At 43.0% G+C, this 26,788-nt stretch overlaps 1 protein-coding gene across 3 annotated transcripts in view; it reads right to left on the reverse strand.

The window, feature by feature from the left end:
* The window catches only part of shf (Src homology 2 domain containing F), a 90,292-nt gene extending 64,380 nt beyond the window's left edge, over nt 1–25,912 (reverse strand). The window contains exons 1-2 of one of the 3 annotated variants that reach the window (XM_029455479.1): nt 25,150–25,912; nt 10,541–10,676 (exon numbers count right to left, since the gene is read on the reverse strand). In XM_029455479.1, coding sequence (XP_029311339.1) covers nt 10,541–10,676; nt 25,150–25,581 — 568 coding nt within the window. In that variant the 5' untranslated portion in view covers nt 25,582–25,912. The remainder of the gene's footprint in view (nt 1–10,540; nt 10,677–25,149) is intronic. The other 2 variants (XM_029455480.1, XM_029455481.1) reach the window with 2 other exon arrangements.
* Between the last annotated feature and the right edge of the window lie 876 nt (nt 25,913–26,788).

The raw sequence follows: 26,788 nt of genomic DNA on the forward strand, positions 1-26,788 counted from the left end.
TTATTTCATTGATATTCTTTGAGTAAAGTACAGTTGACCGCCTCACAAATCCTGCCATTGGATCTGCACATAACATTGCCTAGACAACTTAAACACATTTAATTTAGCATGTTTGTGACTTACCCTCACACACAGCCCAGCACACTCCGATAGGTTTTCTACGGGTTTCAGTGGATTGCGTTTTTTTTGTGTCCCCGAGAGTGTTTATCTGGTGTTCTCGAAGTCCTTATTTTGTGTGTGCCCATCTGTTCCTGTTGTGTCCTTCAACAGCTGCAGAGTGCTAGCCGCCCACTCGCATACACTCACACCTAAAAGCTCTCTGTCGCACCAGAGTGTCAACAGGCCAGATTTCCTCTCCAGCTTGACTAAAAAACACAGGCCTGCAATCAGATTTGTGCCAGCCATGTCCCTGTCTATTACTAATTCACCAAGTCTGTCATCCAATCTCTCTCTCTCTCTCTCTCTCTCTCGCTCTCTCTCTCTCTCTCTCTCTCTCTCTCTCACCAGCCAGTAAAATTCAGACCAATAACCTCCATCAAGTAAATGTCTGCAACAAAGATACAAGCTACAGCCTTAAGTTCCATCACCACTTTGGGCCAAATGGATACTTGACATATCAAATGACACAAAAGTGTGTCTGTGTGCACAACAGCTGTGTATGCCTTCATCTGTGTTTGTGTGTGCGTATTAACAGACATCATGCGTGTATGCTGCAGGCGCCGAGTAGCCAGCAGCGGGTATGAATTCTGCCCCGTCCTCCTCTGCAGTGGCCAAGACATGGATTAATGATGTCATTAATTTTACCTTTAAAATAAATGACTTCAGAACCTCCAGCCTGCGCCAGGGAGGCTGCCCAGTCCCCCCACCCGTGTTCCAACCCCTTCCGACCCGTTCAGGTGTAACGGATGGATAGTGGGTCTACCATCCTATCCATCCTTGGTTTGGCACAGCTTGGCACAGCAGGATATCAGAGGCCAGCAGGAATGCTCTTCTCTCAGTACACACCACCTCCTCAGTCAGTCTGTGTGCTCCTGGGTGTGTCTATGTGCACTCAGCTAGTGTGTTGGAAAAACGCAAACCTTGTTCAAAGAGAGAACAGGGGAGAGATTGTCAAGTTTCTTGGAAAAGGTTGCCTAACTGAGGTCAAATAAGGTATTATGAGCAAATGCAATTACGCCCACTGCTACTCCAGATGTCTCTGTTTAATGTGTTTTAAGGTTTAAGGTGTTATGGTGTTTTAAATGCAGGTAAACCAGGAAGTAAAACAAATGTAAAAACAGCTTTCTACAAGTTCTAAACTGTAAAACCTAATGCAACGCTCGGTTTTCCAACTCACCAGTTTAAGCACCAAATGTAAGTTCACCGAGAGCCTTAAGCTTCATGTTTTCCGCATGTCCGTGAGGGTCAGCTATGGTCGACACAAATGACGTCCTTCGGCCATGTTTGCGAGGGTCCGCGCAGGGGGTCCACCTGCAGCCCAGAATCTGTGACCGTGTGTTTAGCAGAATAAGAAGAACATAACTAAATGAAGGATCGTCTTGACGAGAGGTTGTTTGAGAATATATCGGCATATCGACAAAAGCTTTGCATGATTGTGCATCTTTAAAAGGTTCTTGGGTTACTTAAGATGCATATAATCTTTACACAAAATAAACAGCACATGTAATGTTGTGCTTCAACCAGAACTGCATGTGTCATGTGTGGAAGTGTCAGCTTCATCAACAGCTGTCCAGCACTAAATCCATGCACAAAGCCGTGTGTGAGAAGTCTGAGCTACTGTGCTGAGCAGCATTCATCACTAAGTGAGGGGGAGGGAGGTTATCAGGTTGGAGCTGGAGATTTCTCATTTCATCAATAAGTCGTCAGTCTTCCCGCTCTTCCCCTCTCCGCCCACCTCCTATGCCTTCCACTCTTCAGCTCCACGCCACAGAAGCTGCAGGCCATTATCCAGTGGGCCAGACACACAAACACACACAGCCATAACCCTTTGCACTGTATGTCAGTGTCAAAGTCGTGCGAACACGCAAAACTATTTTTAAACCATCAGTTTCGCCAGGAAACGTTTTACAGCATGTTACAGTTACACAGCTCAGTGAGTACAACCTGAGTCTTCTTCTTCTGGCCACGGAGCATCGCATACAAGTCACCTCTTTTCTTTGAAGTGGATATTGGTGCTACATAGTGCAGCAATTACTAAAAATCTCCTCGTGGTTCTTTAAAACTTCTTGACTGGTTTTCAGTTCCTCCCACAAAAAGCGTTAATGAGGAGGCGAGATGTGCTGCTGAGGTTTCAACCAAGGAAAACAGCAAAACTGTGCTCATTTACAAAGTGAGTGTTACGCAGCACAGATAGCAAGCTTAGTGATATTTGGTTTGAACAGGACCAACGGTAACATTGTTGTCACGCTACTCCTGCCTGCCACAATGAACACTGTATCGTGAAAAATCCTCACACCTAATGTCTTCATCTAAATGATAAGTTTTCTAATAAAGCTAAATTAAACTCTGGTTTAAAGTTGTGCTTCACTCCTGGGGGATCTCATTACTTTGCTGTTCTTCAGCTCTGCTCTCATTACACTGTGCATTTTGTTGACAAGACCATTTTTAAACTCCAACAATAACACCAAGAAGAGAAAACAAAGTTCACCTGACACCATCTCTGCCACTGTGGAGCATTGGTTTTGCATCACTCAGTACCGCATCCTGTCACATCAGTGCGTAATAACTGTCAGTCATTTCTCATGAGACCATGTAGATGTGACAGGTGGGTAGCTCGCATCTGACAAGATCTGGCAACGGGGTGTAGATGTAATGACGAGGGACCGGGGGGGGAACAGTGGACTGTTTTCTGTTAAATAAGTAACACCCTGTAGTGAATAGAACATCTTACAAATAATATTGTTGTAGCTGTAACTAGTTGTGTAGCAGGAGCCAGGAAGCTAAGAAACATATCAGACAACAAACCTCCTTGTTTTTTAAAGTGGACATCAATAAAAAACAGCTGTTGTAGGTTCTTAGGTCATCATTAGAGGACTTGTTATTGAGAAGTCAGCCAGCACCGCAGCGGATTCAAAATGTAGTTAGACCATTTATAGTGGTGTCCTGTCATCGCTCATCACTAAAGTAAACATACATACACTCTATATCGGTGGTGATGGCCTAGTGGTCTAGTGGTACGCCTTCCAAACAAAACACCAGAAGGTCGGGAGTTCAATACCAGGTTGCCACCAGTGCACCCCTGAGCAAGGTACTTAACCCTGAGCTGCTCCAGGGAGACTGTCCCTGTACTTAGTGCAATGTAAGTCGCTCTGCTAAATGACCTGTGATGTAATACATCCCACTGTGAGGCTGCTTCTTGCATAGCTGCATCATGTTAATGTTGCAGCTCAACCTCTCTATGATTTGTCTTCTAGCTAATCACACACAATAAATACTTATGTGTTCTATAGTTTTGCATTTTATTGATTTTGTTAAGTTCATCATTATTCTGTGATGTGAAAAGGGAAATATTATGGACATGTTTAACTCTTGTTACAGATTTTAATCATTTGAGCTGGTAAAAACAGCAGCAGCAAGTTCCTTGCATGGCCCAAATACCCTTAAACTTAAAAAAAAAAGTAGTTGTCAGGCGCGAGAGAAAGGAGGAGGGTGTTAATTATTCACTTCCCTGTCCAGTTTTCAGCTACTGGCCTTGCAGTCCATGCTTATTTATAGCCGTCTATAATCAGCTGGGGTGATGCATAAATGTGTTGCTGAGGTAATTCTTAAGCAATCATTCAAAAGGCACCGTGGTCGATGTGATAGGAAACAAAACAGAAATAAGACGATAACTGTAGAATTAGTGTATGTTTTACATACAGCACAAAAATCCCCACACTAATAGCGTAGACTTCTAGAACAGCTAAAAGAATCACCTTTGAGAAGTGCCACTGTCGATGCATGCGCCAGATATTCCTTAAGTCACAGCTCTGGGCAATAAAAACAAGGTTACAGGCCAAGAAATGTGCCACCACATGTACCTGCCGTCGCCTGGGGGTGAGTTCTCACTCTTGTGAGTGAGTGAGGAGGAGATGGAAACCATTCAGCACAGCATGCCTCCATTCTTTTCTCTTAAATTGTCCCCATAAACTAACCCATGGGTGCTGTAACATGAATTTGTTCCCACCGTCTCTGCCTCCAGGTCTCTCTCCATTCGCTCTCTATACTTTTCTGTTTTAGTCTTGGCCAGTCTCGCTCATGGTTCTGTTTTCCGCTGTATTTTGGTCGTATGTTCCTACTTTTCCTTTCCCTTCATCATCCCTCTTTCAGAGAACACCTCTGAACATGTTCTCTCACCCACTCAGGACTCAGCCAAACTGGTAATGTTACTGGCATTTATACTTTGGAGCCAACAGGGGGCTTAGCACCGCACTATCGTGAGTAATTGAAATAATCAACTCCATGGCTAATGACTCATCTCCTTGGCACTGGATGCTATTCTCCACATTATTGGGAGTGCAGTGCAGGAGGTGCGAGTGCCCGGAGACATTTCCCAGCACATTTCTCAGACAGAGAGTGAGAGAGAAATAGCGAACACCCATCTACCGTGAGTCAACCATTATGGAAAACATCAAGGTTTTCCCCCCAGGGCATTCTGGCCCTGTTGCACAACTCTCTTGCCTGCTAAATGACTGAGCATGGCCTGAAAGATGGGATGAGGACAAACTGAGGTTACAACTTTGACACTGTTTGTAATAAATTCCCCACTGGCGTAAAAGTATTTCACACCAGAGGGATTATTTCTGTCTAATACGCCCCACGCACATTCACACACACATCATCACACACTTTAGGTGCAGCGGTGTGGTTATGGCTTGACTGGCAAGTGGACAGATCTGGAGTGTGTTTGTTTGGGAGAGCTCAATCATGCAAGCTATTTGCACAACAGGCCTCCTCTGCACTGTGGGAAATCTCTCACATGGTCGTCTGCCTGCCTGGCTGACTGGGGAGTATGACGATGGCGAGAGTGTGTTTATTGAGAAATGCCTCGACGCAGAGCGACCTGCAGTGCTCGCCCAGCCCCTTGTACTTGTCAGTGTAACAAGTCTCAACAGCTACAACAATGTTTGAGGGAAAAGAGTCAAGTGGAGGAGATAAAGTAACATCGCAGAAGTTGATCCTAGCTTTTCTTCCGACAGCTCCCCTTGTGATTAGGTGCCGCTGCTTGTGTTGAGGTATGCAGAGAATGGCCATGCTGACAGCTGAGGAGGTGTGTGTGTGTGTGTGTGTGTGTGTGTGTGTGTGTGTGTGTGTGTGTGTGTGTGTGTGTGTATATACGTGTGAAAGACAAGATACAGAAAGAAGATTATGTGCAGGTGTGAAATCTGCTGCGATGTATTAGATATACACCTTTAATACAATAACTCGATGTGCAAGAAGACCAGCTGACAACGAGGAGGACAAAGAGTCCTCTCTCAGGATCTCACACACTTTTTAACAGACTTACACGGATACAAAGATAGCACATGCAGTAGCCGACGCGTGTAGACATGACAAACATTCGAGACACTCTGGAAACACACACAGGAAGCGTAAAGACAGAGTGACTGCGCACATGTCTTCACATAACTGCAGGTGGAGGGCAGGCCAGTGTGGAGCAGCTTACGCGGGGGTGGCGCTGGCTTTTCAGGTTGAGGAAGTCGTGACATGCCCCTCCAGCAGGCCCATAAATCAGCCGGCTCAACCTCACTAAGGATGGCTCTTGGGAGAGGGAGGGAGACATGGAGCGCACACACACACATAATACACAAGCACACACACATGCATGCCAACACACACACACACACACACTGCTCATTCTGTTATGTAAACGGCTGTGGCACTTTTCGCCCAAGGCCTAACATGACACACCTCCCACTATGTAGTTGAGTGTGCTTGTGTGTTTAAGGTGTGAATGTTGTGTAATCAAGGAATTATAATTGTATGTTTAAAATAGCATATCCGGTTTCAACTGAATTTAACTTTACACTTATTTAAACACATGCAACTTAAAATAATAAAAGCACCGAGGTTAATTGGTCACTTTTTTTATAACCCGGTGAGGGCGGGGCCTCAGGCTCCGTGCACCTATGCAGCAATCTCCTTCTGGTCTGTAGTAAGGCTGCAGTAGTTTCACTAATCGATTAATCTGATGATAATTTCTTCAATTATTCGATAAACGTTTAGCCTATTAAATGTCTTCAAAGTTCTTGCTTCGTTTGACCAGAAATCCTCATGTTTCACTATTTCTGCTTGAAAAATGACATGAAATGAAACTAATAACTGAAAATAGTAGCCAATTATTTGTCTGTCGATCAACTAATAGATTAATAATCTAATAGTTTCAGATCCAATCTGTAGGCTTTGAAATGGAAGTTGTGGGAAAGAAAGAAAAAGATGGAGGAAGCGCTACTTGGAACAAAAAGCAGGTGTACTCCAACAAAGCAGTGTGCCTTGAAATTAATTCCCTCCCTTGTAGAACACAGAGGATAAGTAGCCTTGAAAGACTGTAAGGAGCTTCTCACATATTTCAAACTTCAGCGAATAGAATCACATCAGTAGGAAAAAATAGGACACACACACACACACATCCGATTGGCCGTTTATGGCCAGTGGATTTTCTTGTGCAACAAGCTTTTGGTTCTCCAAAGACAACGAGAACTCCTGCAGCATGTAGATCACATTTCTTGCATAATAATCAATCAAGTTGTTCAACTCATGAGGCTGAAATGGCTCATAAAATGCAAGAGAGAGAGAGCGGAGGAATGTGAAAAGCCTTTTCTAATCGCCATGACTACAGACTGACCTCTCACTGTACTTGCTGATCGCCGGCTCGTACAGAACGCACCTGCAGAACCTGCTGCATTATTGTACAAATTGAGCTCATTAACCTTTATGTTTGGAAGAAAAACATTTGCATTGGAAAGATTTCTAGTAACCTACAGCAGCAACACCACGTAAATATAGAGGCTCTAAAATCATATGCGCTTCATCGCGGCACCTTTGGATTGTTGCCGTACGTACTTCATGGAAATGAGACGGATATGAAGACTTTTCAATACATGGAATCATTTATGGAACACTTTAGTCATACTGTTGCTGTACAGAGTACTTACTGCCTGATCATCCCCTAATCTCCGCTAGGTGCGGTGCAAAAACCACAGGTGATTTCTCAACACTAAAGATACTAATCTGAGGCGTCCAGTTCTAAGAGGTTACGACATGCAAATGCTTCTGCATGTGTCAGAAAACATGGAAAGCGAGCTACAAACAGGGATTCCCCAAATTAATATCTAAGACTGAGGCATATTATGCAGGACATTATAAATATCCATATAGTAGGAGTACTAAATTACTGAGATTGATCTGGAAGAAAGTTGTTTTTTTATTAACTTAATTGGCACAGCAGTGCGCGTATGTGTGTGTGTGTGTGTGTGTGTGTGTGTGTGTGAGTTTGTCTGTTGAGTGATATTCAAGCCGACAGCAGCTCTAAAAGTAAATCTTGTGTTGAAACTTGAAACATAAAGGTCGTCTGTGAAGACAAACTACAAACGTCAGGCAGTCTGATTTATTTTCAGGCTACTTGTTAGAATTAATTGGAAACGTTTTTTATGAGAAAGCATCGGTTACACACCTTTGAGTTTTCCAAGTTGAGACAGCTAAGGCCCATTTTATGAGGAGGTTGACTAAGCGTTTTATAGATGATATGAATATGGCTGGTGGTAAATTAAAAACTTGCTCCGAATAGAAAACGTTTCTCTTGTTTTGGCATGTTTGGGGTTTTGTGTCCATCTGCAGCCATCAGTGAAGTGCTCAGAAAAGAAGACGAGGGAGGCTGGTAGAGCTACGGTTATTTACAGCCAACAGCCTGAGAGCTGGAGAAAACACAGGTATTTCCAATAGTTGCAGGTCGTCATTGAGTATAAAACAAATTGTCTTGCCAAGAGAGTGAAAGAGAAATGATGAACTTCTCTTTTCCTGTGTAATACGTCTTATAGTGGTGTATTAAAGAGCTCATTAAGTGCTCACTCATTAGGATGCTTCTCTGTGAGGATGACGCAGAGGAGAGAGAAGCTTCTTGCTTCACACGAACGATTTGGTCGTTTCTTTACTTTAGCGCAGCAGCCCATGCAATGGTTCCTTTTTCTCCTTTTCAACTAAACTAAGTTCTGAGTGTGCAGTTGAGCCTGACCAATACGCTGTCAGAATGTGAGGCGCAGCAATTACGCTATATTCACGGTCAGTATACTGATGTACTGGTGCACGCATCCAGCCTTGTGTAGTGAGAGTAGAGCTGCGAGAGATGAAGAGGAAATCAAATATATCACAATACTTTTGACCAAATACCTCGATATCGATGCTGCAACAATATTGTAGGGTTGACTATTGGTGCTTTCACAAAATATAAAACTGTGATTCTGGCCTGGATACATAAATGTTGAAAGAAAATCAGCATATGCTACCAATAATGAGCCAGTGAAACATAATATTTGGGGTTTTTGGCACAGTTACACATGATTATACGTTTAGATTTTCCACAATCATTATGTATTATGGCTGTGATACGCATGATTAATATTACATTATAACCCACAGTTATCAATATGGCCCATCTGAGTTCCTTCTTTCAGACATTTGATGGATTTATTGTGTGGACTTTTCACATAATTGTCCTGTTTCCAGGTGAATATATCAATTATTGTTAAATGTATACCCTCTTCAAGTAATATATACATATTAATATATTATATTTGTTTACACAAAAGGGAATTTTTGAGACAAAGTTTCCACTGATTGGAATGAAAATCCCCTCGGACACTTTAAGCATGCGATTGCCTGTTGATGGCGTCATTTCCGCATTTCAAAGTAAGAGCATGCATTCTACATGGGCAGAGATTTTTGTTATTTGTTCTATCTTTATTATCTAGCACACACACTTATACATTACACACATGCGCTGTTTGAATATTAAATGACAGGAGGAAGGAGTAGGCTGCACCACTAACACGTACTTTGTGACTTTTACCCATTTAGAATAATAAATGAATAAATAAAATGTTCTGGCCGGCAGAGGAAGATTCTTTCTGGAATTTGTTTGTGTATTTGCATATTTATATTTCCGTTTTATTATTGCAAAAATCTTTTTTTGGGGATTTGTAGAAGGTGGCTTTTATGACAAATTTACACACAGATTGCTGTTCACACAAATAATATTGAGACACATCCATCTCCATAGTCAACACATCAGACAACAAAAACAAAGTGGCAATCAATAGATGTGATGGATAAAAGCAGGGAGCCTGAAAACAAAAACCACTTCAGGTTTCAAAGACGGAGCAACTAGAAACACCAAAGAAAAAAACAATGACGACTTCATCAGATCAACGAGACACCGGCTGCCAGCGTGGTTCATTTTGTCAATAGTGCCAAATGTAGAACTGAGTCGAGATTAATTTTAAAAGCACAGAAAGAAACGGAATCAGTTCGACATTCAAGCGATACAACAAAAGCTTTTTTTCCCCTTTACAGCTTCCTCCACCTTAGAGAAGCGATAAATCTTGAGTTCTTGTACTCAGCTGAGGCAATGACTGGGCCAGAGGTCAAACCAGTAAGACAGATGAAAACAAGAGATTGTCTGGAGGCCCATTAAATGAAAATTGCTGAGGAGGGACAGAGACATTCATGTCCTGCCTTTATGGGAGCAATGGAAGTGTGTGTGTGTGTGTGTGTGTGTGTGTGTGTACAGTATATACGGGAGGGTGAGCGGTACCGTATATTGTAGATGATATGACTGTCAGTATATCAAAAGGTATAAGTACGGGTATCTTGGTGGTATCCAAGTTCCAGAAACATTAATTTGATGTTTGACTGACACTTGCAACATTTCTTGTAACATTCCTTTCTTGGTTGCTAAGGTCTGTCTAGGAGAGGAAAACAACGGCACATTTCTCATCATTTCTCCTCTCTTTCTGCACATTCTTTGTTCTGTGCTCACTTAGCCACAGAATGAATGTGCGCTGTGACAAAGCCGTGTGGAGAATGTGGTTCGGCTGAATTCTTATGTTAGCAAACAGCTATTGTTGTGCCTTCCTGGAAAACCCAGCAAGTAGCTGTCTCAACATGCAAACAGTTCAGTGGGGAAAAAGCCCATTTAAAAAACACGTCTCCTCATTGGCCCTCGGAGGTGTGTGTTTTCCTTTAAACCACTTATGGGCTTTCTGGTTTCAGGGGGCAAAGCCACTGCTTTTGATCATCGTTTTGACATCTTTCATCACATTTCATTTATGCTCTGCTGCACCTGTCATGAATAAGCCCATCTGAGCCTCTTCATCAATTCCCAGCTTGGGAACATATGACCAAATCACACTGCATAATAATTAATGCTCCACTGTGACATGCAGTATGAAATCATAGCAATAGGCACAAATCACAAACGTGTCACTTAACCTGCAATTACTGAAGGTGTGAAGGTGGATAGAGGAAGCTGGAGATAGAGATATAACACAACTGAAAAACCATCTACCTGCCATCATCTTCTGGGCTTCATATGGCTCCATGTAGCCATCGTTCTCGGTGGTCTGCACTTTTTCCGTGCTGGTCTGAGTGCCACCAGCCTGCTCAGCGTCGAAAGGGTCCGCATAGTCTTCGAGGATTATGAGCTGCAGAACAAAGGAAAACAAGGAAAGGTTAAATGGAAGGCGGGGGAAAACGTGAAATAGCAAGAGGGGGACTTTGCTGCTCTGTTGAACAATACAACAGGAGCAGGTGTCAGGAGAGTTGCATGACAGATACTGCTTCGGCCCAGAACAGGACCAAGTGATATCCACGAGGCAGGCCCGGGAGGTAAGGGGAGAAACACATACATAAATAACCCCCTACCTCTGTGTGCCTCAGCACACCACCACAATGTCTCAGCTTTTAGCCTTACAGCACGCTCTCTGCTACTGCTGGTCGGCCTAATTATATGATAGCCCAGTGACAGGCCTACATTTCAAAAGTAGAGGAAAGAAGACCACAACTGCTCAACTTTCTTAAGAGAAACAATTTGGCAGATTTTTGTACCGAGCTGGCAGCGAGCCATGGCTAATTGCAGTCTTGCTCTTTTGCTGAGCAGTTTGTGCAGTAGATGGCAATTAGGTGTATGTCCCAGGACCCAGAAATATAACTCAAACCTTTAGGGAGCAGAGCAACAGTCCGCAGCTATAGGGCCTTAGGGGGATATTTGTTTCCTTGCAATGTTTGCTTCATCTACCAGGACACCGCTTCAAAAGTAAAGAGCTACCATTTGAAAGGAATCATCTCCCATCTGACCCATCCATCCTCTTGAACTAATCTAATGAGGGGGTGTGACTGCAGGGGTTTGGGCCTGCTGTTGTTGCTGCTGTCTGTTGAGGCTCCTGACAGTCTCGTCCTGCCAATCAGTGGGCAGATGAGAAGGGCACCGCATGTTCTGTAACTTGGAACCATTCAAGGGTTTCAAACCAAAAAAAGGAGATGCTTATGCATACACCTCAGAGAGCATGTAAACACGTAGGCTAAAGGACTGGCACTACACCCTATGAGTCATGTGTAAGAGGAAGGGATTTGGTATCATTATAAACAAGCTCATCACTCATCTGGTGGACGGGGCCGGGCGGGGCAGACTGGAGGTGGACAGAGCCTCGTGCCCACCGTGCTGTGCCTCCACTTAACCAGCTTTCCTGAGAACAACCACTGTCCATCTTTGCCACAGAAGGAGCACAGTTCCCAGAAGAAAACCCCATATGCAGGCCACCCATGAGAGTGCAACACACACACACACACACCTGCCAAGCCTCAGGGAAGCAAGCAAAATGTAAAGATATACCATTCCAGCTCTCGATTTCTCTTTGGCTGGGAAAGCACCAACACTTTTACAATACTGATCGAGGTCAGGTGTCGTGTAACGCACTTTTTTTTTAAAGACGACTTGAAAAGTTTGGAAGTGTTAAATACTAAAAAGTTCACCAGCTATCATTTGTAAGCCGCTTAGTGACAGAGAAATGCTGGCAGGTATATTCCTGCACAGATCATCTCCACTATACATGGATTAGGCAATAATAGCACAGGAAGTAAGTACCATGGATGTGTTTCATAGCAGCTAGTGTGTTAAATCCACCTTCTTCAATATTCCCTATCCCTATGTTTTGGGGAAAATAACTAGGACTTCTTTCTGCCACAGCATAATTATGGGTTCCTCGAATGTTTTGCTTCTGTGAATTCAAGCAGGGAGAAAAATCCAATACAAACATCGTCTTGGTTTGTTTTTGTGCCACAGAAATATACATAATTCACTCGCATTTAATAAAAATTCAGCCATTCAGATAAGCAACATCTTTGGGGCCCCAGAGCTCTTTACATAGTGCGCATTACAGCCTCAGTGTCGTTACTATCTTGCACCTTGTTGCATAGAAACTCAGTAATCATAGCGTGTGCCAAACCCACCTCAGATACAGTCACAGCAAACACAGCCCAAACCTAAGAATAAGCAACCCTCACTAAAAACAAAACATATGAATCACCTAAATGGGAGGAATGAAGGCCAGTGCCCAGTGGACGGCGGTCCACATGCTGCGAGTGGCTCGAGGTTTGAGACCAAAGCCCACAAATGTGATAAAACACTCCAAATGCTTCATCTTACATTCCCTCCAGCAGCTTCAGATGACAGAGCTATCAAGATACTTGAGGTTTTAGCTCACACCTTAAACTTAAACCGCCTCACCACCTCGCCAAAGGATGTTTGGGCATGTTGCAGGAAATAATGGCAATCACGTATTGAGTTATGTGTGGAGCCACTCCAAACACATGACATCATCTTTTGCCTTTCCTGTTGACATAATGTTGGACAAATAAAGGGTGGGGTGTGTGAGGAATACTTCTGAATGCATTAGACTGAGTGATGTGTGAGGATTAAAATCAATCATTTATAAAAAAACAAAGATTGGATTCAATACTCAAACTCTTTAGTTTGGGCTTTATATGCTTTGCTTTCCACAAGTGGTCAATATTTATGGCTTGGACATTTTGGTTTGGTCCTGTCTAAAGGGTATTTGAGGGCATAAAATGTAAAACACTTCACTTGAACTCTAATGTATGTTCCTTTGTGATGTCCCAAACAATCACAATGAGCTTTAATCAAAGTCTAACAGGCTTCTCTCATGGAGCAAAAATACAAATTGGCAATCAGTCTCAAGTGGCTCTTGGTTGTTCTGCTCTTTAAATATTACCTCTGCAAAGGCTGAGCCAGTATTGAGAATATGCTTTTTATTTCATTTAATCTTTAAATATTCTGTTTTGAACTATGTCAAGACAATATGCACACAACATATCTACACTGAAGATTGCTCACTTATCGTCTGATTTAAGGAATCTACAGCTGCTAACAATGTCTTAATGATGGTCCCCGTGTCCACATATAGTTAAAAAAAAGGTTGTGAAGGCTTGTCATGAAACACGTAACACTACAAAAAAAAAAGCATTTACATGTTATTGCCATGGGTATAATTCGCTCTAAGTTGGGCAGTAAAAGCTCCTTTCAGCACCTGGCTCATGTTCTGATTCCAGTCAGCAGGCAGGAACACTCAACTTTCTCTTTTCCCATAAAATGCAAGTTTAAGCTGATGACAAACCCGTTACCAGCATCACTATAAAGTTAGTCATCTGCCTCTATATTCTATATCCTGTTGCAATTTCACTTTCATTTAGAATTATTGGGCAACTGTGTTATAACATCATGGCAGTAATATAGATAGCAGGTGTTGCTTGTTTGAGAGGTATCTTATAATGAAGGGGGAATAGTTCAGCCGCATGGTCATTATCAGATCCACCTTGTGTCACATTCAAATCCTTACAAACCAGTGATGTGTACGACTGCAGTATTCTGTTGTCACCCATTAGCAGGCAGCGATGTTATTAATGTTAGCCTACGCAGATCCTTTCTGGGCATGTAGGGATTTGAACCATCGACTACTTAGATCAACACACTGCCTCTGTAAGGCGCCATCACTCAGCCCCCGCAGCCTAGTTTATGTTTGGATGGAGGAGTTGGTTAATATTTCCAAATTGTTCCAATGTGTCCTTCCTGTCCCACCGCACTAATGACTACTCGACAGCAGGAGGAGCATGGGGTTGTGAGGAGAGGGGTGCTAGAGAGCGGCAGCTTCGCCTGGGGACACACCATCTGCCTTGTGGCATGCCAGGGTGTGTCAGGACTGCAGCCAATCCACACTAGTCATGAAAGCAAAATTCCCCCTCAGCACAAGACTGTAGTGCCTCAATATATCAGGTCTTTGCTAAGCCGAGCTGTGAGCCTATATGAATCTCACAAAGCACCTCACAGGCTTAGGCCCGTTCCCCCGTGGTAGCTGGGTCTTTTACTGGTCTGCAGCATAGCAAGAGAACTCACTCAATTACTTTCCTTCCACAGCTCAGATCCCAAGTTGGCCATGTCTTACACCTGCCAGAGCTCTGGCAGCTCGCAAAGCACAGAGCAACAGACTTCTTGAAATGCACTGCGGCTCTCAGGCGATGAAGCTGACTTTGAATCAGTGGGAACAGAGGGGGGACATTAGCGGAGGAGGGAGGCTGTAACAGGCACCTGCCACTTCGGCTCAATACCAGATCTTGATGCTGGGACTTGTAGGATTACAATTCGATTGGGTCCCGGTCTTCCATTAAAAGCGCGAAAATATGGGCAACAATTCTCTTCCTGCATTCTTAATGGAGAGAGAAAGTGTTTGCGCTCGCTCATCAGGAGCAAAAGAAAAAATCAGAAATCCATTAGTTGAAATTTGAGCATGGATGGAAATTTGGTAATAATATTAATTAAAGTATTGCCTGTTTGTCTGCATTTTAAGCAAGATACATGTCCAATGTTGGCATTTTAGAACTATAAGCAACCAGAAGGAAATGCAATATAACAGCAGACTGAGGGTTTTGCCAGGCAATAACCAGATAAACACCTTTCGACATATACGCAGATGAAAATAAAGGCCGACTCTTGCTCAATGAGTGCAGACAGGAATATGATATTAAAGTCATGGCTGGTCCAGGAAGGATTGTATGCATCACGGGCTACTCAAGGTTGAAGCCCCCTTGAGACTGCCAGAAAAGTCAGCAGGCTGCAGGGGAGGGAGGAGGGAGAAAAAGAAAGAAAGAGGACTGACGTGTGTGATTTATGTCTCACGCCACGAGGGATTTTAGCCACTGATAACCTAATACAATTCAGTGCTTAGCAGCTCAATTGCATTAAGGCATTTCAAAAGCCCTTTTGCTGCTATTGCTCTTTTGTTCTTTGGTGTAACAAAAGAAGAAAACATGCCACTATTGTGAGGACAGAAAGCCACTTTGAAGAAGAGAGGTGGTAATGGGACGATATTTTTTGTTATCTCTTTACAGAAGAGAGCCGCCGTGCATAAAGTATATTTACTTATTGTCGGACGGAAAACTGTTCAAATGTTCATGTAACATCGAAACTCAGAAAGCTGAAGCTCATTGCCTCTGCCGATAGTTCCTCCAGCTTATCTTTGTCTGTAAACATAGGATGAATGCTGTGTGTGCGGTGCGCAGTCATCCAACGATAACTTGGACGCAATCTTCTAGGAAGAACATACTGGCACAAGAAACACTCCCTCAAGGCAATGTTTTCAAGCAAGCGTGATCACAGCTTCTCTGGTGACAAAATGCAGTTACTATCAACAAGATATGTTCATGTTTCTAAGAAGCAAGCGCAAATGTGGTTACAATTCATTGAAGGCCCCTTGTAGAGACTGAGCCCTGCTGGGTTCTGTATCTACCAAAACAGATTAAGAAGACGGAAAATTGGCTTGGCCTTGAGAAGAGAGACAGTGCAGGAGTGCATTTCCCACCATACAGACCCGACATTAATGAAACTTTATTGAAATGTTTCTAAAGAAGCACAGTTGCTGCTTGAGGTCCTGCCTGTGAGAGCTTGGAAGAGTAATGTGCCTCCTCTAAAGGCCTACTTAGGAGTCTGCAGAGGCAGCTAATCAAATTACTATATTTGCTATAAAGAAGCCTTTTCACAATCAGTCACAGGCTACTGCAGTCCACACACACCAATGAAGAGCACTTCACTTGAGATAAACAACAATTCTCTTTATTTCCAGGTATATTCATTCGCTTTGCTTTTAATCTAATTGAAGAAGCATTCAAGAGCGGTAATTCAGTGTTAGTGAGAGTGCTCTTCCTTGTGGATCGACACAAACAAATACTAACTTCACATACGGATAACAAGAGAAAGGTATGCCCACACCTCGACAGAATGCATGACCTGATGATTAGTAGAAAAACTGAAATAATGTTCCCTCTTTATTCATTTCCTACCTCTTTGCCTCGAAAGTGCATTTTCTTGACCATAAGTACCATTAGCAAGCTCAGGATTTAGAGTCTATGCATCTGATATACTTTACTGTATATGTTTGTTAAGGATTAGATTCAGCATTCCCCTTTGCACAGCCGACAGTTTCACATGCGTCTCTCTCCCTCAGCGACATCTGTGCTGTTCAAAGAACAGCTCACTTCTGGCTGCCGACTTGTGTATTACACACACCCTCTCCTTTAAGATTCAGACCACATTAAATGTTGGTTCTTCAGATCTCTGCACTCTTACCCATGTGGGGCGTCTTTCGCACGGCAGCCGGGGTGAAGCCGGTTCTTTTGGCACAACTGATTTAGCCTGTTGTTGATCATGGTTTGCATGGGAATGCTTCCAGATGCAGTAACAGCGACACTGATAACATATTCCACACTTTGACACAGCATTGAATGAAAACGGGTGTAAATCACATGACGTACACCTGGATAGTCCCCACATCACAACTGTAAGTATGGGTTACTGCGCATTATGAGGCTTTTATGGCACCTAAAAAATAAATGCACATATGCAGCTCACAAATCAGGTATGTGTGTGCATGGGTTGCTCACACACACACACACACACACACACACACACACACACACACACACACACACACACACACACACGGGAAAAGGAGTGGATAGTTCTCAATCAGGGCTGAAGTAGGATAGGAAGTCTAGTGTTCATTATCAGTGCTCATTCAGACTTTCTAAAGACATTCAGTCTGTACAAATTATTACTCAAGAGGTCCCAGACCTCCACCAGAAATCCATAGACCTGCGAGAAGTTATAAATACGATCATTTTCAGTCGTTTTGTCTTTCTCAATGGAAGACTTCTGGTAACGTATAACATCAAGCGTCTCTTCTCTTTGCATCCTGTTAGCAGAAGAGACCATGCAGCTGCATACATCATATTTTCAAATCTCTTTTGCTACTAAAGCTAAAGGATTATTTTAGTGTGTAGACTTATGTGAATGTTATTATCTGCCCCAAAGCATCTTTAAAATAAACATAAAGAGTACATTGTAGCATCCCAGAACGCCCGTATACAGTGTCAGCCCTCACACAAAGTGGTAAGCGTTTAGGAGTCTGTTCTGTTTAGTGTCCACAAAATAACGTGTTGTTAGCTTGTTTTGTACAACAGCTAAATTCCAATTAAAATCAGTCAATTTTGGCTACTGAAACAAATAATTCCGCAGATTGTCAGGATTTCTTATGTTGAAATTTGACCCGAAAGACCTTGAATGTATTGTGTATTTTTTTTTTTTATAAAAAGGTCAAAAGGTCACAACTATGGTTTTGAATGACTATGTATAAAACATCCACATGAGCTGCCAAATGATCTACATGCCCTCTCTGTACCATCAGGCTAAACTTCACTTGGAGAAAACTCTTTGCCCTCCATCCAGTCATTTATATACTTGAACAAATCGCCTACTGGCTTTCACAATTTTAAGTAGCTCTATAACCTTACTTTCAATAAATTCCTACTCTAGCTGCCCTCCTCTCCTGATGAATGACTGTATCTTCCTTGAGTACCCAAGGCAGTGAAGCACAAACCCCCCCCCCCCAACTTGTCCCTAAGGACCTCTTTCATTGGAACACACTCCACACAGCCACTTAAGACCTCCAGTGGAGAAAGGGGAGGAGGCCGCGGGTTGCACCCTATGAAGGTGATCTTAATATGCAACAGATATACAAGATTAAGTACTTGACGACACGCTTGACAAAATCCAATTTCCTTCCTCTGCCCCCATCCCTCTGTGATAGATTTATTGGCAGTGTTTCTGGAACATACAGTTAGTGCGCGGCACAAGAGTCTATAATAACTCAGGTGCTACAATGGTATGTTGGTATTTTATAAAATATGATAATCCCATGCCCCCTGCGAGTAAGCGATTTGTCCTCAACATCGGCTCCACTAAATTCCCTCGTCACCATTATTATGCAAAACACCAATTTATTTTTTGTAAAGTGGTAGGCATGAAAATAATTAGAATAAAGTTGTTTCAAAGTATGCTGACACAACATGCTGTTACCACAACGCACACAAACATTATTGTTTACCACGGCTCCTATAAGATAGAAACTGACACAATTAGGAAAGTGGGGCTTCATGAAACAACATGAGGCGATCCACTGGGGATGGACGCTTTCATTTTAGGAGAACAACAAGCCGCTGTCAGGCCGTAAACAAAAGCTACAGATTTTGATTTGAAAACGTCTCGATTGGGGCTGGAAGCTCTGTGGCCTCAGATAGCCTCTGTGTGGTGAGGATGCACTGAGGTCCCCGCACGTCGACTACACTGACAATAGAGCGAGCGCACAGGGTGGAGTCCCATACCACTGCCATTGCTACGTGGCTTCCCACCTCTCAGCGCTGGAGAGCAAAGGGCTAGAGGGGCTATATTAGGAGGGGTGAGGGACAACCACCAGTGTGTGCCACTGAGACCCCTCAGTGGAGCATGCAACAGCTATGTGCACCATTTGTCACCTTTTCTGACATCTAGATTGCTCATGTCGGAACAGCCGATAACATTAACCCTGTTTATATTTTAGCAACTAGGCAGCAGCCAGAATACCCAGCCTACACACAAGGGCGAGCACAGACTTGTCAAGTTAAAAAGGGAATGTCACCAAGTTGTAAACACTTCCTGACAGGAAGGGAGCACTTCCTTAATCCTGAAGCAACCAAGCCATTCCTTATTTTCCACCAAACAACTGCAGATTCTTTCTCTACTTGCGTTACTATCACAATAACAGCTCATTTTAACTGTGACAAATAAAAACAGTGAAATGTGTACCTTGTGAGTAAATCAAATATCTGAGCAGCATTGCAACAGACTCAACATTGGTTAGAAGACGTGTTTCTCCTTTAAAAATTCAAACGAAAGACTGGAATCCCACTAAGAAATAAATGGAAGTGTGCAGCTTCCTGGTGGGAACTCAGATCACAGAGCAGCTCTGTTTGCAAGATGGAGGTCTGGCTGCCTCCTGCAGTGAAACACAAAAACAAAACAGCCGGAGACAAGTGTGAAATCAGGAGATAAAAGGCAAATCTCCATGACCTTTACAGTATACTGTATTTTGATGCCAAAATAACTTTGGTTACATCTCAAATTTACATAGTTTGGAGGACAGAGCTCCTGATTTTGCAAAAACAAGGCAAAAAAGTCAATGCTTCATGCAGATTTTCTCTTTGTGCCTCAGATGGCATGAAAGCTTCGGGTTCAATTGTTTCTTTTTAATCTGTGTATGCAGATCTGCCTGCCCACTAGACTCAGCTACACATGTGTACACATGTGTACACACACACACACACACACACACACACACACACACACACTGTCATTAAACAAAACAGAGCCATGTGTCTACAACTCCCTGGCGGGCAGAGCTGCAGCACTAGTCTGCAGGCTAATTGTGACCTGGTAGAATTATGTGACTGATGTTCCGGTGCAAAACTAGAAAAAGCAAATTGAGCAACAAACACAACAGACTCCATCGGGACCCTTTAAAGTGGAAAGAAAGCTCCCAGATGGAGAGGAAGAAGAAAATAAGCAAACAATGGCTAAAGGGCATCATTTCCAAGACCTATAACTTTCAAGCACATGTGGTGGGACGGTTGTACATAAAACCTAACCATGACTGGTTATTACACTCAGCGATGCTGGATTACAGCGCCATCAAGTAAATGTAATAGGATTTGTGGATTCACCAAAATGATATCTTGATGAAAAGCCAAACCTTTTGGTGCTCAATTGAATAACCATTACATGATGCTTCCAGCGTATCCTCCACTACAGGATGACTTCATCCTGCCCCACAGAGGCGGGGCTTGAACATGTTTGCTGTTAGGTTGCTTCCTTTCTTTCAAAGTGCCCTTCCAGGAATCTTGTTCAGGTCGCAGGAATCCATTGAGGGAATAGTTTGTCATAGACAGTAAAGCATGAACAACACAGTGAGTATAAAATATGTTTGGCATGAAAAGAACAATTTGTTGGATTCTGAGCAGTGGGTGATTAAAACTGAACACATTGTAGTCTTGAACTAGCCGGCGTGACTTTGAGAAAATGCCTTAGATGCTTAGAATAGTTCAGGAAATGCATGGCATTCTTGACACGTCAGTGAACTGGAAACAAAAAATATCTCACAACAATATCTGCCATTGCATGCCAAAATAATTATCAACTCTGGTAACACGTGTTACATAAGAACAGCTGCAAAATCCAATCATGTACAACACAGCCTTCACACAAATCTGTTGATTATTTCAACCCGGGTATCACATGGTCACATCAGTAGAACATATCTTAAACTACTCACTGTTAAGGCTATGTATTATTACCCATTATGTATTCGTTCTGCTTGGAGGTCCAGAGTAAGAAAATATGCCATTATGTCGAACACTATAACTTTACTGAGCCAAAGAGCACAAAGCTTTGTGTAATTGCAGATCAACGAGGGCACATCCTGTACATCCAGTCGGGCCTGCCATCACCCTAACCAGCCTCCGTCTGATACAGAGAGGTAGAGTAATGCATTTAAAAAGGGGTGCTATAACAAAACATGATGGGCTCTGATGTTTTCATCCATTTTCTGGCTCCCTGAAGAAAACCACTCTCGCAGACCCAGGTGATATTGACGTTTGTGCTTGGCATTTCTCCCATCACTGGCAGAGATGAGAGCGTAAAAGGCCGGTGGGATGCATTTATAAAACTTCACAGATGTCTGGAGTGCCAGGGTGAAAGGCCAAGCGAAGATATTCAGGTTTTGGGGAAATGACACTGGCAATGACAAATGGGCACTGTAATCTGCAGGCCAATCAAACGAGCCCGATCTACCCACGCTAGAAGACTGAAGCTTAGAAGGTGCGTCTGATGAGGACGTTATTCAGCTGCTTCGAATGATGCACCTCAGGTTCAATCTGAATGTTTTAGATCCAAATGGTCTCAAACATGAAATACAGAAATTGAAGGAAGCCTACAATGTTTCCACCTGTATTCATTGTATTTAACATATTATTTATTATGAAATACAAAGTCTGATCTTCATCCCAAGACCGGCAACTACGCGTGACTTCTGAGTACTATTTTAAGGTCGTTTAAGATAAAATCATTCATGTTTTAATTGATAATATGATTATGATTTTAATCCACATGTAGAGAGATGCATATTGTAGATGATGGGTGTACCATCAGCTCTTCTTTGACCTACTGTAAGGCATAACTTCCTACCAGATTTCACTGAAATCTGTTGATTAATTATTGAAATACCTTGCAAAAAACCACACACATATACAGGATTATAAATATAACCTTCTTGGAGGTGATGCCAATGGTTTTCAACCTCCAGCTTACTCTTTTGAAAAGCTGAGCCAGGTCTTGTAATAAGGTGCATAGAAGGGATTTAGCTAAATAAGCAGAGAGGAAATCTGTCGATCCAGATGCCCCTGTTGGCTGCACAACAACTGTCTCCGCTTCTGATCCAAAATGATATAGATAGATGTGCAAGCTGGCTCGTAGGATCACCGAGTTAAAGGGACCCCGAGCCATGAAGGGAGCCAAAGTTAGATTGGAACAGCATGTTCCCCAGGTGCACAGACAGATACTGATGATGACGGGCTGCACTTCATAAGGATGCGGCAGCCCGTCAGCTCCGCACTACTGCTTTTGTTTACACATTTCCGAGTGGTGCTCGTCATCACTTTCGCGTGTCCTTGAGAGAAGTTAGGTTAGTGCTGAGTAGAGCGATGAGCTGGGAGATGAGGCCTTTAATTAGCTCCAAGGCAGGATGATAATTGATCATCTCCCTCAACTCATTCTACCATGAAGGGCTTGCCACCATTAAAAACAAAACCCATCACAATGCCTTGAAAACTCAAAACCACAAGTTACAATGTGCATCAAAATAAAGCTCCGCAGAAAGAGTGCAACTTCAAACGTAGACAAAAGTCCACTGAATAAATTGACACCTCTTAGACGATGAGTGGCACACAAACAACACAGAATTGGAACATTGTGAGATGAAATAGGAAGCCTGTTAAAATAGTAGCAGATACATTATATATTTTGCAGTATATCATTGCATATTAAGACTTATTTGTCTTGCTCCCCCCCCCCCCTTATGTAAACCTGGTGAATAGAAATGGACTGGAGAACATTCCCTTGATACTACTATTGGCATTTCAGGCATTAGGTAGGGAGTGGTATAATTAGCATTCATGAGTCAAGTAATTAAAACATCAATGTAACCAAGCAGTGCTGTTAAGACACTTGTGTGCTCTTTGCTCAGCCTCCAACAGTCAGCGTTTAGTCTGCGCAGTTAGAAAGACGACGGCGTTTCTGTGAAGCAACTGACTCCATTTACTATCACACTGATGCACGTCTATATGTGAAGGTGTGTCTGTGTGTGAGCTACAAGCCAGTATTCCACTTTTTCCAGCATGTGAAACCAACTGCAAACAGCACGTCCTCGCACTGAAACAACTGCTTTATAATGAGACTTTTAAAAGTCGTCACCTGGAGTAAAGAGTCCCTCAAAAAAGGCTTTTTTAGAAACAATTATCACGGCCAGCCACACATAGCTTCCGGGCAAACTGTAATCCTCACACAAGTTTGAACACAAAGCCTCTCAACGCTCTTTGAAGCAACTGTGTTACTAGCTTGGTGACTTATTTAAAGTTTTGTTTCCACAAAGGATTCATTTACAAAATGATATGAGACGTACTTGAGTACATGTTTTGTTATTAGAGAAATACTTAACTTTGAAACAAAAATAAATGTAACTAAGACTGCAAGGTGCAAACGCCCCTTTCCTCCTGAGGGTACCAGATGACTGACAGGAGTACGCCATGCAGTGAAAGTACTCAACTCAACATGTAATAACTCTTAAACTTTTACTAAATCTAATTAAGGCTCACTGATTATTATGATGGATTATACAGCACAAGCAATTTCCAAGTACGTGGAAGCTTTTTTAATTCCTCCAATATAGATGGAAACACAAAAGGTGGTAAAACACCTTTGTTTGCTGACAGTGTAAAGAGGAGGGACGACAGGTACAAAAAAACCCAACCAATGATCTGTTTTCCATCACACTTCCCTCTCCACTGCTACACCATTTTATTTAACCTTCAGCACCTGGCAAGAAACCCTTAAACCCTTCTCTGGACATATTGCTTAAGCCCACTAGCTGTCCTGATTTAGCTCGTCCATAACATCATAGGTGTGAGGTATTTCAACCATATATACAATAATCTGCCAAAGCCATGTGTGCACATGGCGAGGGGAAGAGGAGGGGCAGAGGCAACTGTATTCCTGACTGGGGAAAACCAAATAAGCTTTAATTAACATGACACAACTATAATCTGTTTAATCAGCTTTAACAGCTGGGTGGAAATTGTATATTCTGCTTGTTTTCCTGATGGCACATAGCTGTATGATTATCAAACCTGCATACTAAGTTCATGCGGGCTGCAGAAAACAGTAGCACATTTGCACAGAAGATAGTTTTATGATCTTGCTTCCCAATGTCTGTGTAGGAATATATATCTATATACATATAAATATAAATATAAAAGTGCAGTCTTCCTGCACACAACACTCTGGTGACAGGTTGCCGACCCTGTGGAATATAAATAAAAGTGTTGAACCAAAACCAACTGTGAACTCGCCACACGTCACAAGACAGGTGCGAAAGCAAAAACACAAAAGCAGGAGGAAGTAACATGAAGGTGCAATCAAGATGACCACAAAAATGTTAGTGATTGAGAGGTGAGGAGGAAACAGTGGAGCACAGTGTGTATTTTCGCAGGGCCGTGCTTTCTCCTCTGTACATGAGCTATACAGACACTGAAGCATTCCTCAGCAGGATCACACTCATCATACGGCACGTCCGTAACCTCACCGACACTGGAAATCTCAGGTTTCTCCAAATGAACCAGGTGTGTATGAATTCCTGAGAGGCCTGACATGACAGTGTGCTCCAAGGGCCCAGCGTGCATGCATTCTACATGTCTACACATTTGTTTTGTGCTGATGAGGAGTGTGCAAACCAGCTCCCTGTATTGGCCACAACCTCAAAGCCTGTTAATTTCAAGAGAGTCTTAAATTAGAACCACGTATCCACAAACCCATCACTGCAAAAACAACATACACCAAATTGATCTGTCTAGTTAAAAACCATCAGATTCAAGTGGAATTAGAGGCATTGTGAAGAAGCATTGGGATGAGCACAGCACACACACTTCACCTAGCAGAGCAGAGTTGGTCTGCACTTTACAAAATGTAAACTGTCACAAAGTAAAAGCACATTTTTTAGAAATAATGCAAATGTGCTGTGATATTGAGACGTGCATCAACACAGGACACAGACTGTTCCCTCCACAGCTCCATGTAGTGCAGGTTAGTTATTAGACAAGAGGTGGATGTCGCAACTCGTGTGGACATCCGTTGCGATAACAAGTTCTGCCGGTTGTAGCGATTCATTGCTCACAGGAGTAGGTCAAGTTCTACATAAACAGCCCATGTTTAATGTGTATAAAAAACACATGTAAGAGAACAAACTGTAATTATGTGAATTCATTTTTGAGATTTTTAAAGATGTTTAGTACGAACTAACGAGAATAAGCACTTTGTGTGTCTTCAGGGAACATTAAGAACTATTTAAGAGTTGAGTTTTTGCTCTAAACTTGCACACAGACTAATGTTTGGACTGATTAAACTTCACCCACCTTCTCCTTGTTGTCGTGGTCCGAGGGAGGTGAAGTGGGAGATTTAACACTCCCTACAGCAACAGCTTGGGTGACTGTGACACCCCCGCCTGGAGCTGGGCTGCTCTTTTCGATTGTTTCCACCTTGATAAGTCGGTGTTTTGGTGACACATACTTGATATCCGGCGACCCCACACTGTTCAAGCTCGAGCCAAATGAAATATTTCCACCTGGAGTATACGGGTCCTCGAAGTCCAGTTCCTTTTGTAGTTTGTAAGCAGCGAGGATGTCCGGTTGAGCGGGGCTCGGGAAGGTGGCCCCGGAGCTTGTTTGTTGGTAGCCAGGCGCACCGGGCACACCGGTGTGACAGTGTCTGTAGTCCGGTTTCGGAGGCGCCGGAGGGGGTGCTTTGGTAGTTTTGAATCCTAGGTGCTCCTTGAACCACTTGGCCATGCTGCCAGCGCATCTCTCTCAAGTCAATGAATGTAGTTTAGTTCCACCTTTCCTGCCAGCGGAGCCCGAGTCTGTTCGTCAAAAGTGGGATCCTCGGGTCACCAGCGGCCAGCCGACCGGTGTCGGAGCGTGTTGCCAGTCTCGTGCGACTCAGTCGGTCCGGAGAGGAGTGCGCGAGCAGGGGGAGCGCGGCCACAGGCACTTGTGATCTGCCCTGCCGCAACTCAGTCACTCAACGCTCAGCTCGGCTGCGCTCCACGTCAGGTTTCCAGACTACGCAACATGGGAGCGCTTGTGCAATAGGAACACACGCCCCCCCCACAACCTGCCCTCCCCACCTGAGAACATTCACTGCCACCTACCGGACTTCTGAAACCCCGCTGACTGTTGACTGAGAATATCAGTCGCTGCTGCATGAATGTGTTAACAGTTTTAAAATCCCACAAGCTCCGAGCCCCCGCTGTTGAGAGTCTTCAGGAATGAGGACTTTTGGATTTCAATGCAGAATGATGTAATATATCTGGGACACTAACTCCACTGTGGTAACCAGTACCCCAGGTTAATTCCAGGTATCATTGTGTGGTTTATGCTGCATTACAATACCAATTCAATTATTCCTCAAAAGGAATTGGGATTAATAAAAGGAAAAAGTTGTTTAAATAGTTTTACAATTTCTCTCCAGAGTAAACTCTACAATATTTTTGACAGAAATGTATCCTTATAAAAGTAATAAAAGTGTTTGCTTAAAATCCCTTTAGGTCAGCATGTTCCCCACCGATAGGACTCAAGGGTAAAGTGTGCTATGCTCATTGTCAGTGCTCTCATGTCCAGATGGCCACTGCAGACTGTTTTAATTGCAAATTGCATTGCAAATGGCCAGTGGAGAGGGATGCTGGAGCCTATATTAACTCTGGGCACTATTCTAGCTAAGTTCATTACACCAATCCATGAGTAGTGGAGGTGAATTGTTCAAAGCAACAATGCGAGTAAACAGTTATCTCCAAGGTGTCTTTCAATCTCTTTGACGTAGAGGGTTGTAGGTTCACATTCTAAATGCTAATTGCCTTTGCAATCAAACGACAGATGAAAAAGAATCCCATTTCCCCTCCCAGAGACATACTCCAGCAGCAGTCTGCATTAGCAGGAGTCATGGCTGCACTGCAGCAGGTTTTTATGAACCAATATTTCTTTTTAATAACACCACACA

Source organism: Cottoperca gobio, chromosome 3, assembly GCF_900634415.1.
Source record: "Cottoperca gobio chromosome 3, fCotGob3.1, whole genome shotgun sequence".
NCBI classification, from domain to species: Eukaryota; Metazoa; Chordata; class Actinopteri; order Perciformes; family Bovichtidae; genus Cottoperca; species Cottoperca gobio.